We start from the raw sequence: 19103 nt of genomic DNA on the forward strand, positions 1-19103 counted from the left end.
GTTGAAAGGTAGAGTTTGAATTTTCACATTTCATCAAGTGTCTCAGGTAAAGATGAAGTGAAATGGATCCACCTAATACACGCACATTGCCACTATCTCCATTGATTACCTCTCTATAATCATATAAACTCAGCTACATCTAATCAAATATTTTTTTTGTCTGTAGTGCCCGGACTCAGCCTGCAAACAGGATCTGCTAGCCTACCTGCAGCGCATTGCCCTCTACTGCCACCAACTCAATATCTGCAGCAAAGTGAAGGCAGAAGTTCAGAACCTGGGAGGAGAACTTATTGTATCAGGGGTAAGCTGGTATTTGTATTTAGCCATTTACGTTTCCCATGTAGCACTTGAAAGGGAGCATTTTTGATGGCAATAACGTACAAAACAAAAATACGGTGATTCATAAGCAATCTTTAAAATGTTATCGCCATTGTTCCAGACCTTACAATAACTTGCGTAGAGTAATTTGGTTTTCCAATTACCGTTTGTTTACACTAACCTTGTAAAATCTTCATTCTTCCAAAAGAAAAGTAATTTCATAGCCTAGAAAGTCATTGCCAAGCTGTGAATATTATAATTATTTGGAGCTTTTGTATATTTGCTCATTATAAATCTTCTTTCCTTTGTTAGTACTGGTAATTTCCTTCCTCTGTGTAGAAGCCAGCTCTGTATGAAGTGCATATTGTTAAGATGGTGATGACTAATGGGATTTCATTCACTCAGGTTCCAATGCACACTAGGTTTAGCAAAAACTCTGGAAGGCCAGCAAAATATTTTAATTTTTGATGCACGTGCTGTTTTCAAATACTATTGGCAAGCACAATGATTATATAGTCTAATTCCCGTCCAGTTATTTCAGTTGTTTTCAATGAACACTAAAAATTTTTTACACACAATCTTTTTTAGAAATAAAGACACGAATGTGCAGCAGCAGTAATATTATAAACAATGAGTTTTCTACATTTTTAAACTATTTTTTCTTTCCTTCTCCTAATGTTGGACTCTGTGCCTCTGGGAGATTACTAGAACCAACCAGCAGCAATTGCTGCTCTTCATGATTCTCTTGTTTCGTTCTTTTAACTAATCACCCTAGTATTAGCCCCATGACACCTTTGTTATCTTCTAACTCAAATACAGAACATATGTATGTAAATGTATAACATGTTTCACTCTCCTGAGTGTGTTTTCAAAATGTTGGTGATTTGTGAGACCCAAGATACTTGAAACAAGATTGTTTCCAAATGCGGTTTTGAAAAAGCACCCTTTCATTGTTTAAGCCCAATCAAGTACGAAGATTGTTAGGACAACTAACTCGTGCCCTTCATTTCATCCATAAGATTCCCCAGTGAAATCACTGGCCTTCCTCAAACGTACCAGAAGTCAGAGCGAATGTTCTCAACTACATAACATTTTGATTTTTTGCAAAGCAGTATAGAAGGTCTTAAACATTTGCCAGGCTTTCTTGGATCAAACATTCTGAAGTCATATACACAATCCTAAAAGGAGCTGCTTAAATGTTCCTGTGTCTGTCCTGCAATTGGTCTTCACTTCTTGACGTATGTACATATGTATTTTTAATACCTTGATCTTCCCACAGCAATGAAAAGATCCTCTTCCATTTTTCTGATATTAATGGAGTGATCTGTCCTTGTATCGCTGACAGCTATGCTGCATAGTAAACGCTATGATCTTTTCTTACCTACTGCCATCCGGGTCCAGCTTTTCATACCCATTGAGTTGTCATATTCATCTATCTATAACAATTACCCAAATCAGTGCTTCTACCAGCTTGGCTTTTGTGGTTGTGTGTGTTTCTTTTTCAAGTCTCTTTATTCAGTGTATGTGGATGCTGAATAAGCCATTGTGAATCTCTAGCATCTATTCGTTACTGGAACATCACCATCCGTTGTGAAATTTAAGTGGCCAAACCGCTTGACTTCATCATTTCCAGTCTGGCTTTGTTAGCATCTGCTGCTTACCAGGCTTCATCACCATTGTGTTTCTGTTTGGTTGGGTTTTTACAGTCAGTTGCAGACAATGGCAAAACAAGCTTCAACCACAGAAATTATTTGGGTCTGTTCCAAAGACTCAGTAGTACTGACAAACAGAAAATGTTAAGATTGCCCAGCTTGCTTCTTCTGCTGTTGCTCTGAACAGGAGGTGATATAGAGAGTTGAACTCCTGTGCATCCCTTTTTGAGAGCATTATCGTGTTATCGGGTATAACACAGTTAGTACAGTACTTTCCTCATAGTGTTTTCCAAGCTGTTTATCTTCAAGGTGCTGGGTACTGTATGCTCTTTTGCTATCCAGAGATCTGGTATCCAAGTGCACATCTACATCTGCTTGTCTACTTGCTGCTTCTGCTTCCATCTTCTTCTTCATTTTCTCTTGGATAGCCAATTACAAATAAACAGTATTTTATTTACATTAAAATGAAATACCATTATTTGGCAACTTGCATACAGTACAGTGTTAGAATTACAACAGAAATCCAGAATTCAAGCTTCCCAACCTATGACTACAGAAGTAAGTTTAAGTGAATGCACTATATTTAAGTGTTTTGATGTAAATATCAAGCACCAGGATGATTATTAAATACTGTAATTTACTACTGTGTTTACAAAGAACTGTAATATAAATCAGATTGATCCAAAAGATGAGTTATGATTCAGAACTATTATGGGGAGTACAATCTCTGCTTGAATGTTTGCATTATTAAGAATATTAATCAATATTTATAAATGAAATGAAGGTATGCATATGTATGTATGAATCTGTGTGGGCATATGTATATTTATGTAAAAAGGAAAGAGACATAAAACCAATTAAAACCTAAAAGGCAGATGAAAGCCACCCCACAGTTCTTATAGTACTGCTAGAGAAAAATGTGTTGCAACAGCTTCAAAAATACCGTGTGCATAACGTATAATGTGCTATATATCTTTTGGTGAAACTTCTATTTCTTTTTTTCCCCACAAGATTCAGTATTTCGGTATGGTTTATCTCTGAAAATAAGCATAAAGCTGATCTTGTTTGCTTTTTCCTCTATAGACTGATATGATACTAGCATAGCATATGAAGGGGTTCTTTTTGGCATCATTGACTTTGCTGCAAATAGAAAAAGAGATCAAAAAGTAAGAAAATGTCACAGTCCTGAAGTGTAAATTATTTCAGTAAGGGAAAGAACCCACTATTGTTTTTCCCTTTCTTCCATTCCTTTTCCCCCAGCTCTTTCTGTCCTGTGATCTTTCCCATCAAATTCTCTGCATGCAGATAGCAAAATTATTTTCACCAGATAAGTAAGATCTGGCAATTAAGAGTTAGCATACATCAGCCTAACCTCATTAATATCAATGGAGCAAGGCTAATTTAGACTATCTGTTGCCTTGGCCCTTTATGTTGCAAGGTGAGACTCTTAATTCCTGATTCCAATTGAGTTTTGAAAAGTAAAATAAGGAGAAACTATGTGATACCTGTTCTTCAGTGAGGAGCCTTGTAAACTTGAAGAAGATTATAGGGAAGAAAGTAAAGAAAAGGGATGAGGAGGAAGTTCAATAATAGCAGAAAGGAATTAATATTAAAAAATGTAAAAGATTTAAAAAATATTTCTAATCTGTGTAGTTGATATCCTTGTTCCTAATAAAAGTCTCTTTGACCTTGGTCCATAAACAGATATATGTTTCTGTAATTTTAAATTTGAATATTCAATTTCTAATTCCCCTCTAAGAATAAACAACCTCCTTTAATAAAATCACAGACTAAAAGCACTTCAAAATAATTTTCCTTGTCTCTTGCCTTAGTTTATTTAATGTAATGTAAATTTGCTTCATAATCAGTTGCACCATTGTATTGGAATGAATCCTCTGAGGTGCTGAGCATATGCTACTCTCAGTGAAGTAAATATCATTTACATATATTTAGCTCATGCTGATAGATAGCCTTTTTGTGATAGCTACCTTTGTTGGATAGAGTTGGCTTTAACCATGTTGTTGTTATTTGGATAAAAGTTCAGACTTCTTCTAACTCTAGGGCTGCTTTCTTTTTTCAGTATTCCTGTCTGACTCTTGTTAGCTAGACCATTACAATAAAACAGATCTATACATTCATTTCTTACCCTAGGATAAATACCCACTTGTTTTGTTTACTGCTGCTCTGAAGATGATCAGCTCATTTACCTACTCTCCATTTAGGCTATGAGATTGCATTTTTTAAAATTCTTGTTTATGTTAGTAGCTTTCCTACAGTTTTTCCTGCAGGATTATATTGAACAGAATCTAAGAAAAACCCTTATCCAAGGCAGCCCCCTATCGTTTTCAGGTTAAATTTAGAACTCTACAGATATAATCAGCTGTATTATCAGAAAATTTGCCCAAAGAGTCTTAAACGTCTGAGCCAGATAGATATGCAGTGTCATAAAGAGTAACAGCCATGTACCTTTGAACATTGTCCAAAAATACTGAATCAATAGCCAAAACACACTCCAAACATATACTTTAGCTGGGTCCAATTTCCAATTATTTTCAAAGGCCCATTTATCTTAGCATAATAGGCTCAGCTAACGATACGAACAGAAGGAGTCTTATAACATTTTAAAGATACAAGGTAGTTTAGTTAAGACTGCGACTTTATCTAGGAGTTCTTGCTTGGTGAATTTAAGTGAGGTCTTTGGGGGGAAAAGGAGGGTAAAAGAGTTGGAGCCACCCCATTAACTTTGGGTAGGACATTATGAAAATTCCTGTAACACCTGGACTGAGAGGTTGGATACATAAAAATATTAACAGATGTGGGATATAGTGCAAAATAACTGTCTGTATGTTTATTCTTGATCAGTGATAAGCATAAGGTAACTGGAAACAGCTAGTCTCATCAAAAAAGAATGAGCCTCATTATTTATCACAGAATAACAGTATGCATCCAACAGGTACCTCAGGTGAGCTGGCAAACAGTTTCCCTATCAATTCTGCCTGTGGATCTTACATCTAGTAAAACAAAAAGGTTTAAAGGTCATACTTTTCTTTCATTTAAGGCTGAATCACCCTAAACTACCTTGTGCTGTAAAAGCAAGTTGGTATGCATATGGGCAGTGGAGTATCAAGTTGCTACTTATGAATTCTATAGACTCAAAGAAAAGTCAGGTAATTTGAAGTTCAGCTGCTATTAAAAGCAAGTAAGGCCATCTTTCATTGAATTTGGATTAAGAGTCTGTGCATAAGCAATTGCTTAAGAGACACTGATGTGGTATTTCATTTCCCCGCATCAGAAAGCCTTTCTGGGTTTTTTCTTTTGTTTGTTTTCAAGTAGGCAACCAGAGAGAACCTTTGCATTTAAAACGCTTAAGAGTATGGAGAAAATGTTGTTTTGGAGTTTGGTAAATAAAGTAATTTAATTCCTCCTGAATCAGGCAAGAATTTAGCATTATGTAAAAGAAAGTTTGCTGAAGGGAGAGTTGGTAAATTGACAAAACTGTCGGGTTCCTTTTCTTCAAGATTTTCAGGAGTGCAAAAAGTTTACTCCTGTTATTTAGCTAGCAACAAAATAAGTTTTACTATTAATTGGTAACAGAAATGGAAGAATGCTATGTGAAGTATATTTACAGAAACAGTCTGACAAACCAGGGTTGGTAGATATTTCTGGGCTGGGCTGTTTGGACTGTCAAGCTGTCAGTGTTTTCAGTAGAAAACTCCTGAGCTAAGACCTAGCTGAACTTAATGATTAATAGATATCACTAATAGAAATTTTGTGTTTTGTCTGCTAGTGATTCAATTTACTTGGAGCTGAGGATAAGAGCAGTTATTCCTAAATCACTGCTGTGTTCATGTTTGTTGGACAGCGGGTGCTCAAGGAGTTACACACCACAAAGAAGAGATAATAGTCCTATGTCTAAGCTGACATCATTGCAAGACTAGGGTTTGGGTTATGGTAATTCATGACAAGTGGATATAACACAAGTGAATATACTCAAATTGGTAAAGGGAAGTGAAAGATGGACCCAGGAAGCCTATAGATAATTACTAAATTGCTTAAGAATATAATTTGACTTTTGTGATTTTCTTTTTTAATTTAGGCTTTTTTTTTTTGTTTTTGCAAGTTGCTTTTCATGTTTACCCACTGTTTCACCCGGAAGATTGTAGTAAAGAAGCTAGACTGTCAAAAAAGAGAGTTTGCAAATATGAACAGTGTATCGTATGCACCAATGCTGTGAAAATAATGTGAGATGGGACTCATGGAAAGATATTTTTTTAGGCTGGTGCTGGTGGAAAGGAGTTTGGTTTTGAGACTTGGAATGAAAATAGTAGGTAAAGGAGAGGACTTTGGAAATAATAAAGAAGTAAGCCAAGGAACTTGAAATATGAGCTATGAAAGGGTCAGGGGAAGAAAAAGCCAACCCAAAAGCAAGATAGGAATATGAAATCAAAGGATTGCAATGGTGGGGAATGACTGAGACCATAAAGTTGGTTGGACTCCACAATAATCTCTACTCTTCTAGTAGAACAAGCAAGGAGAGAAAATAAAAATTTAGGGTCTTTATTTCTGCTCTGAAGTTACCACTGTAAAAAGACAGCTTCCAGGACACAAAGGCTGGGGCTAGGTGGGGAAAGTGAGAGACCTTGATTTACATTGTGTATTCAACTAGTTCATGTCATCTGCTTTGAAAGAAATGAAAAATACAGGGAGATGTTTCAGCTGTGCCTTTTGGGATGGAGATATATTTAAGTAACCTCTGCATATGTGTTTGAATGTATGCAGACACATTGACATATGAAAAGGTGAAATAAAGCCATAGTAAGTGTACTGTTCCAAAATATATGGCTATATGAAGCACGTGATACTTATAAATATACAGGTTTTTATAAGCCTTTATGTGGAACAAATTGTTTGAGCTTTTCTATTTGCGACTAATAGAGGACTCTGCAACTCCTACTGGCACAGGCTGTCTCCTTCAATACACTGTGCAAGAAAGGGACCACCTGGTGATGTGGTAACAAAAAATTTATCATCCTAACATTGAGTCAATTTAGTACTCCTAAAGGATAAAGACATCATTGAGTTACGCAGGTTAATCAAAATGAGTGCTGATACAATCCCTCATGGTCATATATTCATTATATATGATGTATTTTATGGAAACACTGTCTTAGGGCTTTCTGAAAGTTAAAACAGTGAAGAATTCCGAATTATCTAATGAAACAGCTCAAAGACGAATAGAAAAAAAAAGACATAAATAGATGTATCTACAGTGGCTTTAAAGCCATTTACAATACCTCTTCCAAATACATTACAGGAATAAAGATTTAGTTCATTAGGTGAAGCTTACCTATTGCTTCCCAGCAAAGGTACTGCGAACCAGGAGCCCAGAGAGTTTAAGCAATTAGCACCCTTGCAGGGATTCAAGCCCCAGGTAGACAATGCTGCAGCTGGGCAGATCTAACATTGATAGTCAACTCATTTCAAGCCAAAAGTTGTACAAGAGACCTCCAGAGGTCTCTTTCAAGTGACATTTGTACAGTGTTTTGATTCAGCTAAGTGAAAGATCCCATAGGGTCTTATTTCTACGTCTGTGAGTTCACATGGTTTTGCCTTTATAACTGTTGCTGGGTTGGACAATAGTATATACCCCGAGCTTTGGTCATCTGGGGGATCATAAGTAAGAGCCACATAGAGAATAGCGCAGAAGACTTTGGAAAGGTTGATTTATTTTTATTAGTGTTATGGTTACTTCTTCAAAGCAGCTGAGTGAAGGTGGATTGGTGGTGGGCAGAGTTTACATTACATAAGGAAGAGTAGATGAATGAAGCTTAAGACATAACTGAAAAATTCAGCAAGAAACTATTTTTTATGAAATAATCTCAGTTCTTTTGAAGCTACAGTGTTTTGATATAAGGCTATTTTCAGGACTAAGAAAATATCTCATTGTATATAAATGCACATGTGAACACACATACACATAAATATTAAACATATATATATCCTGCATAAATGGAAAGATGTTATCTAGAATTTCATTTGCAAAGCAAAATCAAACTGCACTTGTCTTCATTAGAGTATATTCATGGAGACAAGAAGTACACACACCATCTATATGTCTACATTTAGTAGATTGAAATTTAGACAGGTCAGACTTTTATCCTTATTAAGAAGCATTTTGGCTACAGGGAACATGCTCTTATGCTTTATCAGGTGACAAATATTCATGAATTTCTGAAGATTACATTTATTGAAATTTCTCATTAGAAGAGTTTTCTGCAAAGAAAAGCATTTCTGATACCAAATAATGTAAGCCATTTAATTCCATGAGAACGCAGCAAAGTGTTACGGATTCAAGATTGAGGCTTGAAACAAATATGATCATAGAAAAAGATTAGAGAATTGAAGGAAATATTAACGTATATGCTTCATTACATACTGCATTTGTTTTAAAAATAGTAACCGCTCTAAAATCCAAAGCTCACCTGCTACAACAGTTACAGCTTCAGTCCAGCTTGTTTTCCTATTCCAGGCCATTCTGAATGAGATGGGAAGAAAATGGGAATATTGTGGCTTTCTGATATACAAACTGCACCAGGCTTGCAATAATTAGCAAGGCCTAGAGATCGTTCTAACATACCCTAAGGTATGGTCCTAAAGGACTATTCCTATCAAAATTACTGTAAAGAAAGAGAGGACTTCAGTGCTGTCTCATGTTCACTTCTTTTCCTGCCTTTTTAGGAGGTGGTTTGGGACCAAGCTTCACCATTTTGTATTAAATAGGAATTCTTTTTCCTGGGGCATTCTCAGGTACATCCTGAGGCTTTAAATAAAAATTAGGTTTGTTTCTTGCACATGGACTTATGGAGAACTGAATTTACATAATGACAGATTAAACACACAAAAGGAGATTTTGGACTGTGTTTCTTATACAGAAGTACATCTTTTAGCTCTTGCAATTATTTAACTTCCTGATTTGGATAGTGGTGAGACTTAATCTCAATTCTAAATGTACTATCAGATGTTGCTTTTGCAGATACCAAAAGAATAACAACTTCAGTTCAGACTCATTCATTTCTTTCACTTTAATTATAGTTCTTGACAACCTGAGTTGCAGATGAGTAACACACACATAGAAACACTCGCAGACAAGAAGACATACCCTCAAGGGAAAACATTACAGGTTTTCCCAGCTTTAGCAGGTTCAATTGCAAATACCAAACAAAACAGCTTACAACAAAGTATTTAATAAAACTCACAATAGGAATGTATTTCCCTTAAATGTAGGAGGTCATAATAGCCTTTAGGAAGAGATCAAACTGAGTGAGGAAGGTTAAAAGTTGCCTTATATCTTTAACCTATGAAATATTTTCTTCCACACTTGGAACATATTATTATTACTGTTACTATTATTATTTATGAACCTTATAGGAGCAAAGGAAAAATATTTCTATTCTTACACCACATCATTAATCTTACGTAACTGATAAGCAGCTGCATCAACAAAAATGGTTTGTTTTGTATAATGTATTTAAGACATTGGTATGCAGTTGAAGTAGAAAACTATTCAGTATCAGAAAAATCAGTCCTAACCTCTTACTATTAGAAATTCTCAAATGCTTTCTTTTAACATCAATTCTTTCTAATTTTGACTAACACATCATCAAAATACCTTGTGAACTAGGTTACCAGGTAGGTAATAGTATCACTAGAAAATGAGATGAAACGTAAAAGTAATTTGTCCTAAATCTCATCAAAGACTAAATTAGAACTCTATAAAACTGGATTAGAGCATCAATATCCAATCCAAAAGACTGCAGAACATTTTCATACTTTTTTATACCTGCAACTAGATTCAACGTTCCCATTATCAAAAAATTAGAGAAGATACAGCTTTACTCAGTCTCAGAAGGGATGTTACATGTTTCATCATTCCTTAGCTATGACAGATAACAAACAAAAAAGATTTTTCCATTCATCCATCAAGCTGATCCACTACAGCAATAGAACAACTTTGGGTCAGAGGCATGTCTGTGTTAAGGTCTCAAACTTTTATGATATGTGTCAGCTTGGCATTTTTACATGGCCTTTTCAAGCTGTTGTTTCAATTTCTCAAAATATATCCATTTTTACCTTCTGTAGGTATACCAGTAGTACATATAATGTTTCTGCGCGGTTGGTACTCCTCAGCTTTTCACAGTCTTGCTGTACTCAAACTTTATAGGCAGCAGCCACTGGTACCTTAGTGGTGCTTGCCCATTCCCCATCATCTGTCCATCTTTTTAAGCAAGAAAGCACTTTGGTGTTTTTTACCGACAGATCTTTGATATCAAACTGAACATGGACCCTTTTTTAAATTTGATTTCTAGTGCCTGGGTGCAAGTGATTAAATCAATGTCTTGATCTGTGTTCACGTAGTTTTCTTATGCTAAGTTTATGTCCCTTAAGAAAGTATTTGATAGTATTATAGACTTTATTTACTGTCTCTTTGCATTTCCATGCATTCATTGAATTAATCTTAGTTATATTCCTTGGAACACTTGGAAGATTTCTCTCCTTTCTTGAATGTATAGACATTTTTTAAATGTTTTCAGTTAGGCATATTCTTTCTCTGCTTTTATCCACTCTTCAGGCGAGTAATGTGTTCTAGTGTATGTTGACAAATCAGTCTTAACTTTTTTGCTCTTCCCTTAATTTTTTCTTTATCGACTACAGATATCATACTGTAGGTCAAAGCAAGATTTCAGATTTGAGCAGTGCTAGCCCCAAAATACCATCTGGAGTATTATCTGCTACCTAATCTATTGAACTGTTTATATCACGTTGTCATGATGGAATGAACCATATTTTTCATCTTGTGTTGTTACTGGGGAATGTTCTTGGCCATACTCAGCCTTCCGGAATTTAGTTGTGCTACTTCCATATGTTCCTATTCCAATAAATGATTATTTATTTCATTTTAGGAGATCTTAGAACTGCTACTACAAGTGTGATATTTCTCATATTTAAGGTTATATCCTCTGAACATCCTTCTCTTTATCAGAATGAACAAGCTTGCTTAGGCTTCATAAGATCTGGTGATCACAGGAGTTCGAAATATATTCCTACTTCATTTGGCAAAAACAACTGTGGTGCAATAGTTCAGAGGTTACCCAAGCTATGAATTAACTGAATTCTACTTGGTACTTTTTACCATAAAAGCCTTTAAAAGTTCAATTTTTCCTTTCTCTTTGGCAGATTAGTAGACATACATGTTAATAAGGAGTAGGTGCAATATAGGCTACCAGAGGTGTTTTTCCTCCACTCTACCTTCGTACATGCAAATAGCTTGAAATCGAGATGATGTAATGAGAAATCAGACAGACATATGTTTAATTCAATTATGAACTGAAATTCACAGCACTATCGTCACTCTCCATTACTCAGAAGCAGCCTAGTTTTGCATTGTGTTCCTGAAGTTATATATCATCTCTAACAGTCACAATAGCTCTTCATTTAGTCAACTGGACTAGCCCATTAAATCCACAAGTATACTGGTTTAAAGTAGCATCTGCAGATACTGCAGGATTAGATTATGATAAAAGTTTTGAAGGTTAAAAAGAAAAATACTTGACTTCTGTTGTAAGGTGAAGTGACTGGTACTAGACATTAGTCACACACCTTCTTTTTTCAATAGAAGGAGAGGAGAGAAAAACAAAGAGCACACAAACAGAGCAGGGAATACACATTAATTATTACTAAGACTGAAAAAATAATCATGATTAGATTACAATTTACATGATCCTTGTAGCAACAAAAAGCCTAAGGGAAAATGTCAATATTAACTCTGTGTGCTTATAATACATACTCTCAAAAGAAATTTAAGAAGCATTCATTTTTCATCTTCCAAAAGGCAGGATCTTATGTTAGCACTCTTTACTGGTGCTGAATAGTCCCCCATTCTCTGAGCAGTTTTATTTAATGGAGTTAGGTTTAGCAGCATATACTATTTTTTTCAATTTTAGTACACAGCTAGGTTATTAAGAAAATCCCAGTGGATAATATAAGCAATTATGTTTACTCTCGAACCTGCTTTTTCAGTATTTGGATGATAAAAATTCCATTTACAATAAATTAGAATGAATATCCCATTTTAAGCCCTCCAAGTTTCAGTTCTTAGGAAGTTTTTTGAAAAAATGTGCTTCAGCCTGTAAGGTTGTCATTGTCTAAAAATGTACAGTCTTTAAAAGCATCACCTCTTTGCAATTTTGTTGATATTTTTCTGGAACTTTAAAGTGTGCTCTGTAAATAAATGTATGCCCAGAATTTTTATACTTCCCTCACTTGTTCTTTCAGCACAGTTTGTCAGTTCTCATTTTCAATGCGAGAAAAACAATTCTTTCCTGACCTCCCTCATACAGTGGTGTAGGTGGCCTACCCTCTGGCTTACTCTATTCAAGGGTCAGCCCAGAGGGCTGGATTGTGTAATGTTTATTCAGCACTGGTGGACACAAGTGTAATTCCGGTTGCAGTCGCTGGAATTTCAGCTGCTTGCATCAGTGTTTATGTTTTTATGCAGTTCGACTGTTCAAAACCATACACAAAGTAATGCTACTCAGAAGTCTATCAACCAAATTCATGCCCTATCTGATGTCAATCAGATTTTAATGGGGATAGGGCTTTCTATCCTTTCTGGTTTTCATCAAAAGGCGCCAAAATTTATCCCCTTTCCTAATCAGCAAACCCTTTAGGGCTTGCATGCTTAACCTGTGCTATGGGAGCAAGTGAGAGGAACCACCAGACAGCGGGGTTACTCATCGTGGAAGAGTCCCTGTTTCCTTGACCAAGCATAGCTCCTTCAGCACACGTTTTCCTCTCTTCTCACCTCTACGCTACGGCACAATATTTCTCTTGCTCTCTCTCTCACTATCTCTTTTCTGTATCTCTCGGAAATCAGACTGGAGTTCAGAGCACTTTCACTACCTTTTATGAGGTAGAGTGTGATGTCATAGATGGGGGCAGGGCTAGTCAACTTTCTACCCACCCACCCACCTGTGCTGAGGGAGCTACGCTTGAGACCGGAAGCAGTGACTCCTCGACGGTGAGTAACCTCCTGTCTCATCTATATCTTTAACTCGCTTTCTAGATCTGGGGGTGGAGGGAAAAGACATGAGAATGGGGGATTTTTTTTGTTAGCTTTTTTTTTAATTAACCATAGGACTCACAGAATGAATTGCATGTGTTGTCTTAATCAGCTGCGAAAAGTCATTTCCTTCCTGTTCTGAAGTCCTAGAGTTAATGTCATCTGTAAAGCAATGATCACGTTTCTTTGCAGAGATGGTCCGTTTTCTGGTGGTTAAACTGGTCTTTCGATGTTTATCTTGCATTTTGAAAGGGCAGACTCTGGTCCCCTTGAACCCAATTGCTAAACTTCCATTAATTTAATTACAGTAGTGCTGGGCCATCATTTTTCTAAAGTACTTTGTGATTAAAGATAGATGGTGTTATTTATATATTTATCATTGTTAACTGTGGATAATGCTTGTTTATACAGGACGGAGGTTTTATTTTCTATATTCTTTGTTACTGTTTTTATTTGCTTTATCCAGAATGTTTATGAAGCTATGTATTGACAATAGGCCAATTATAAGACCAATTTTATAGGTGAAATAAAATTCAAAAGTAAATTGTGGGAGTTGTGAAATTAAGCAGGAAATCAAATCCCAGGAGATGTAACTGAGATTTAACCTTTGAAATTATAAATCAAAGCCTTTGATTTTTTCTGTGGTAAGGACTTGAGATGGGCAGGGATATTGCTAACTGAATTTCTTGGTGTTTTTCTTGTGTCACTACCTATACATTACTATTTTACTTTAAAGCACTTTCTTGTTACCTATTTCCCTCAACCCCAGGTATTACTGCTTCACTGTTTTAATATCCCTCAGCATTTTAAAAAAGACAAGATGGACTACGAAGATTTTCCTTTCTTGTTCTGCCTCTTGGGTATCTATTAAAGCAGTCGAGATGTCAGAGCTCTTATACTAAAGGGCAGAAGAAGGATCATATGAAGATATTGACCCCTATGGATACTGCAAATCTTGCTGTTGGTGTTCATTTAAAGCTCTTTACCAGCTCCGCGTGGGGTCTTGTCATATCTCAGTGAAAGGCACTAAAAGGCAGCAATGCATACTCTATAAATCAAAAGCAAAGAGAGTGCAATCACAGCCTTTTCAGCAGAGGTGGTCCATAGTCTGATTGATGAAGTACTTCTATTTTCAGGTGACTGGTTGGCTTTGAGAAATTGGGTATAGGATGCAGAGCCTTCCATCTTCTGGTCTCTGGCGTGTATTGGGGATTCGTCAGTAGTGATGGATAGATATTCCTCCCTGATGACTCAGTGATGCTCTTTGTGTCAATGCATAGGAGATCTGAATGAAATTCTGGGAGGATGAAAGTCTTGTTTTCAAAGCTACCAAAACTTTCACTAATGACTGTTTCCCTTCCTGTCAGAGAGAAAAATAAGGACAAAGAATATAAAAATTGGCTCCCTGTGACAGGTGGTAGCTTTTCTAGCTTTGAATAATGTGTGCAAGGAGTTTTATTACTACTGCTTATTCCTTTAGTGAACCAAACATTGAAGTGTCCAAATCTTCCTTTGCAAAGCCAAGAACTTGTCTAGCAAATTTAGCTTCCCTAGCAAACTAATCTTTTAAGTAGGAAAGGGTTAGTCAATCTCTAATGTTTCATTGGGAAAACTTTATAGGAATTGCTGTTGTTAAAGATGGTTTGAGGTTTGTTCTTTTCAGAGGCAAATGCTTTAAGGTAAAATTTAATTTAGATCCTAAGCACATCCTTTGCTGATGAGTTTACAAAATTGTTTTTGCGCATAATTATTCTTGCATAATGCAGGAGACTTTAATATTTGCACAGAATAGGTAAAACATAACGACCAACTGTACAACACTCCTAATCTCACTTCAATGATACGAAAGCATTTTAATAGCACAGAGAGGGAAATTCTTTTTAAAAGTGATGTAAGGATCAGGAACAGGAAATCATAATTGGTATCATTCAGTAATTAAGGTGAATTACAGATACTGATCAGTACTGAGGGGATATTATGGAACAAAGATGTCATTGGATTACTTCAGAGAAATTTGCTCTCTAAATTTATCTTGTAAGATGAGCAAATCAGCAGTTGACTGACTTATGTATAGGAGGGAGTTTGTAGAGGGAATGATATTCAAAATTACATAAACTGTTGTGATAATTAACCTGGAATCTGCCTGTGCCAAATCTAATAAATGTTTGTCCATGCAACCCCAGGATGTGGGTTTGCCTGAGTAACCTAACACTGGGAGAATAAATCGCCTAATTTTACATTTACTGAGCTAATTCCCCTGTTAAATTATTTTACTGGCAGCTATGATTAAAAAAAAATTAAAACATCTAAAGTGCACAGATTCCTGTATTTTACAGCTTTGGCTGAATGTGTATTCAGTCAATTGCGATGTTTGTTTTAACTGTATGTTATTTACATGTACATAAATTAAAATATAATAAGGCCTAGATTTCAACTGATTTTATTTAGCGTGTAATATGAAAACTTTTGAAAGCAAATATCTGAGCAACTTATTCCAATATATGCTAATTTAAATGAGTTAAATCTTCATAAGTGTCTTGCAAACTGAAATTTACTTTACAATAAGGCATTCTTAAAAATTGTGTTGTTTTACATTTGCAAGCACATTGTGTATTACTGACTCAAAGTAAAACCAGTAACTAGTATATTTATATATATATATTTAAGCAGGTCAGCATTTAAATTACAGATTTGTTCCTCAGTCATGCTGGCAAGGTGTGAGCAATACTTTAATGATGTGAGATCATCTATAGGGATCAAACATTTTTTCAGTATGATTAAGATAGCTATGTAAAATTCCCACATTTTCTGTATTTACCAGGCTGATTTCTCTTACAAGTTGAATTAAAACTTTGTGAGTGGGTTCTTACCTTCTTCTTTTTCTATGAGAAGTGAGGGAGAGCTGTGAAATGCACCATCTGTTCGCAAACTGTGTCAGCTGGCAGATAGATGCTCATCACCCTGCCCTCTCTTACTGCAGTTTTAGGCTGGTATAACACCATTGACTCAAAATTAATTTCTTTTGATTTAATCTTGTTTAAGCAAAAGAAGTTACAATGATAGCGCACAGCATTCTAGAGGACTCTTCGTGTTGATTTAAATTGCAATCCTTTTAAACTTCAACCTCAGCTCATTTCAGTTGTCAACAAAAATGCTCGATAGCACTTGGACTGAGTGTAGTGGTTGGAGGAAACTAGGACTGCCTTAGCACCCCAGACACTTCTGTTTCTGGGACAGTTGCGTCTCAAAGACATTAAACATGATTCTGATCAATCATAATCCTTTGGATTTTTATCAATCCCATCTGAGTGTCTCAAAGCAAACACAATGATGTACCCTAGTAAAACTGAAAACAGAAGCAAATATTGTCATTATTTCCCTTCTGCGAATGAGAATTCTGAGCCACACTCAAGGCAGAAAAGGTCTGTAAAATCATGACGAGTTTCAAACACTGCGTCCTTCTCCAAGACTCAGATAATTTTCAAGACCAGTGTTTCTCTGTCTTCCATTCTATATGCCAATTTCCACTCTGGATGGCTAAATAAAAATAAAAATAAATTAAAAAAAAACCAGGAGAAAGTGTTCACTGTAATTAAGCAGTACAGTTTGAAAATTATAGAGTTGGAAAGAAATCTTGCAATAACAGGGGGATGCTACCCCACTCAAGTTGTGCAAAAGATGAGAGTAGGTCTATGGTGTAATGAAAACTGGGTGGTTTATTATTCAGAAAGATTTTGTTTGAATTATGAAGAGTTTTTTACTATTACCTTGCTATGCGGAGAGTGATTCATCTAGCCAAGTGTAAACGTCTGCATCTGCGATGCTTACTCCAGGCTTCCTTTATAATTAGCGGAGATCAATAGCCATTTCTAGAGAGCAGATATTGTTGTTTCAGGTAGACGCTGACAACCAGTTAGATTAGTAACATCTTAAAAAAATGTCAGAGGCATGGGCAGGTGAATTGAACCATGTATTCAGACAGGCACAGAGTCAGGGGGTTTAGCCTTGGGGGTCTTTTGAGGGTATATATTCATATGTAAGTGATGTAAACTTTCTGTGAACTTCGCTGCTGGAGAAAGGAAACTGCCCAATTATTTCTGAACAGAAATATTTAAATTGTTTTGTAAGGCGCATTTATCTATATAAAGTAGCGCTCTTGGAGTCTCAATCTCATTAGTTTCTGTAGGCTGGAGGGATTGATATGTTTTGTAAGATGTGGTTTTCCCCCACTTGACACTTTTGGAAAACAATCTCAAAAATATTCATTAAGTTTGACTGAATTCTTGGACTACTGGGTCAAATCCAAGGGCAATTTTTTACAGATGTTGAACATCTATGCCCAGATTCACTGTACTGTCTTTAGGATTCTAATGCAATCTAGGATCTCTGGCCCACCTCCATAGAAAATGAACCCGTGAAAGATCTCAAGTGCTCCATGGTTCCTGGTCTTCTCCACCAAGCACAGAAGGAGTCTGGAATGCCTTGGTCCAGCACCTGGAGTTAGGTAGGATGAGTGCAGGATAAGACTTCATTTATAGAGATGGAAACTTTTAAAACCTTGCCTACGTCATGAACACATCATCTCAACGGTTTTTATGAGTAGCCCTATTTTTCTTGCTTACATTCTTAGTGAAATTGTTCAATTACAGACATCTGAAAAAAATGCTTCTGGGGGTTCTAGTGCCACCAGCTATGAACAGCTCTTGGATCCTGACTAATATTAAAAGACATTCAGTCACAATTTTTCTAATGCCAAGTAAGTGCAGACAAGTCCATAGATAATCATGACTAATGTACAATATTTAAGTTAGGTAAGAGTTTTCTAAGAAAAGAGCCAGTGCAAACACTTTTTCATTTCACCATTCTTCTAAATAACAGCTGAATTTATACCTTCATCTCCTTTACATAAATTCTGGATTAGAGGGAAGATTTGGAGATGTGGTTGAATTAATTTGTGTTTGTGTTAGGGAAGATTGTCCTGAGGTGAAAAGCACAGAAACCATTTGGGTTTTGTGAATCATTGAGGCTATAAGTACTTCTGCTTTTGTTGTTCAGGGAAAATGCTATCTAAAGTGCTGAATCTCAAAAGAAAACAGAGACCAAGTAAATCAGGATTTCCTAACACGAATATTTTCTGAAGAGAGTAGTATAGGACTTAACCAACTTGAGTGAGCTATTAAATATTTGTAATAATTGGTGATATTTTTTCCTCCCTTCTACAGTTACTCAGTTTTTCCCTTTGGATAAAACACTTGCTCTTGTAACAGTGAAAATGAGATCACCAACATCACCTATGCTGCTCTTTTAGATACATTTGCATGTATATAGAAGAGAAGGATAATGGGAGATATTGTTGTCTACAGCTACCTAACAGGAGGACCTAGAAGAGCCAGATCCAGACTTGTCAGAGGTGCAGAGTGACAGGAAAAAAGGCAACAAACACAAATTTAAACATGGGAAATTCCAATTAGATATAAAGAAAAAAGTTTTACCTTGAGGGTAGTCAAATTCAAGTGCAGGGTGGAGGTCTCTAGTCCAGAGATGTGGGAGACTATCCATCCTTTGAGATACTCCAAATTTGAGCAAAATCCTGAACAGCCTCATCTAATTCAATTTGTTTTGAACAGGGCATTGGACTAGATGACCTCAAAAGGTTCTTTTCATCCTAAAATATTCTATGATTATATTTGCATAATATAATTTGAATATTTGCATAATAAATGTGAGTAATAAAAACAAACCTTTACATTTCAGAGCAAGATTTTACTCATTCCAGTTTATTCTTAATTTGCTGTCATCTTTGCTTGTTCTTTCCTTGTGAACTGCAACAGCCTTTACAATTGTTTCTGTTTTGTTCTGGTTTCATTTGTTTGTAGTCTCCAGTAATTCTTACCTGTTTTGCTGGTTTTTAATAACATTAATGTTAGCTAAAGTTAAAACTATAATGAACAAATGTATTCACAAATTGTATATTCAGTAATTGACCAGGGAAAAAACCTTCTTGTGAAGAACAT

General features: G+C 35.9%; 1 protein-coding gene across 1 annotated transcript in view; it reads left to right on the top strand.

Moving 5' to 3' along the window:
• Window positions 1-19103, top strand: part of LOC104081297 (catenin alpha-2) — a gene marked incomplete at its 5' end in the record, with an annotated part of 47510 nt that overhangs the window by 17043 nt on the left and 11364 nt on the right. The window contains 2 exons of the mRNA XM_009583987.1: window positions 167-301; window positions 12904-13047. Coding sequence (XP_009582282.1) covers window positions 167-301; window positions 12904-13047 — 279 coding nt within the window. The remainder of the gene's footprint in view (window positions 1-166; window positions 302-12903; window positions 13048-19103) is intronic.

This window comes from Fulmarus glacialis, unplaced genomic scaffold (assembly GCF_000690835.1).
Source record: "Fulmarus glacialis isolate BGI_N327 unplaced genomic scaffold, ASM69083v1 scaffold268, whole genome shotgun sequence".
Classification (NCBI taxonomy): domain Eukaryota; kingdom Metazoa; phylum Chordata; class Aves; order Procellariiformes; family Procellariidae; genus Fulmarus; species Fulmarus glacialis.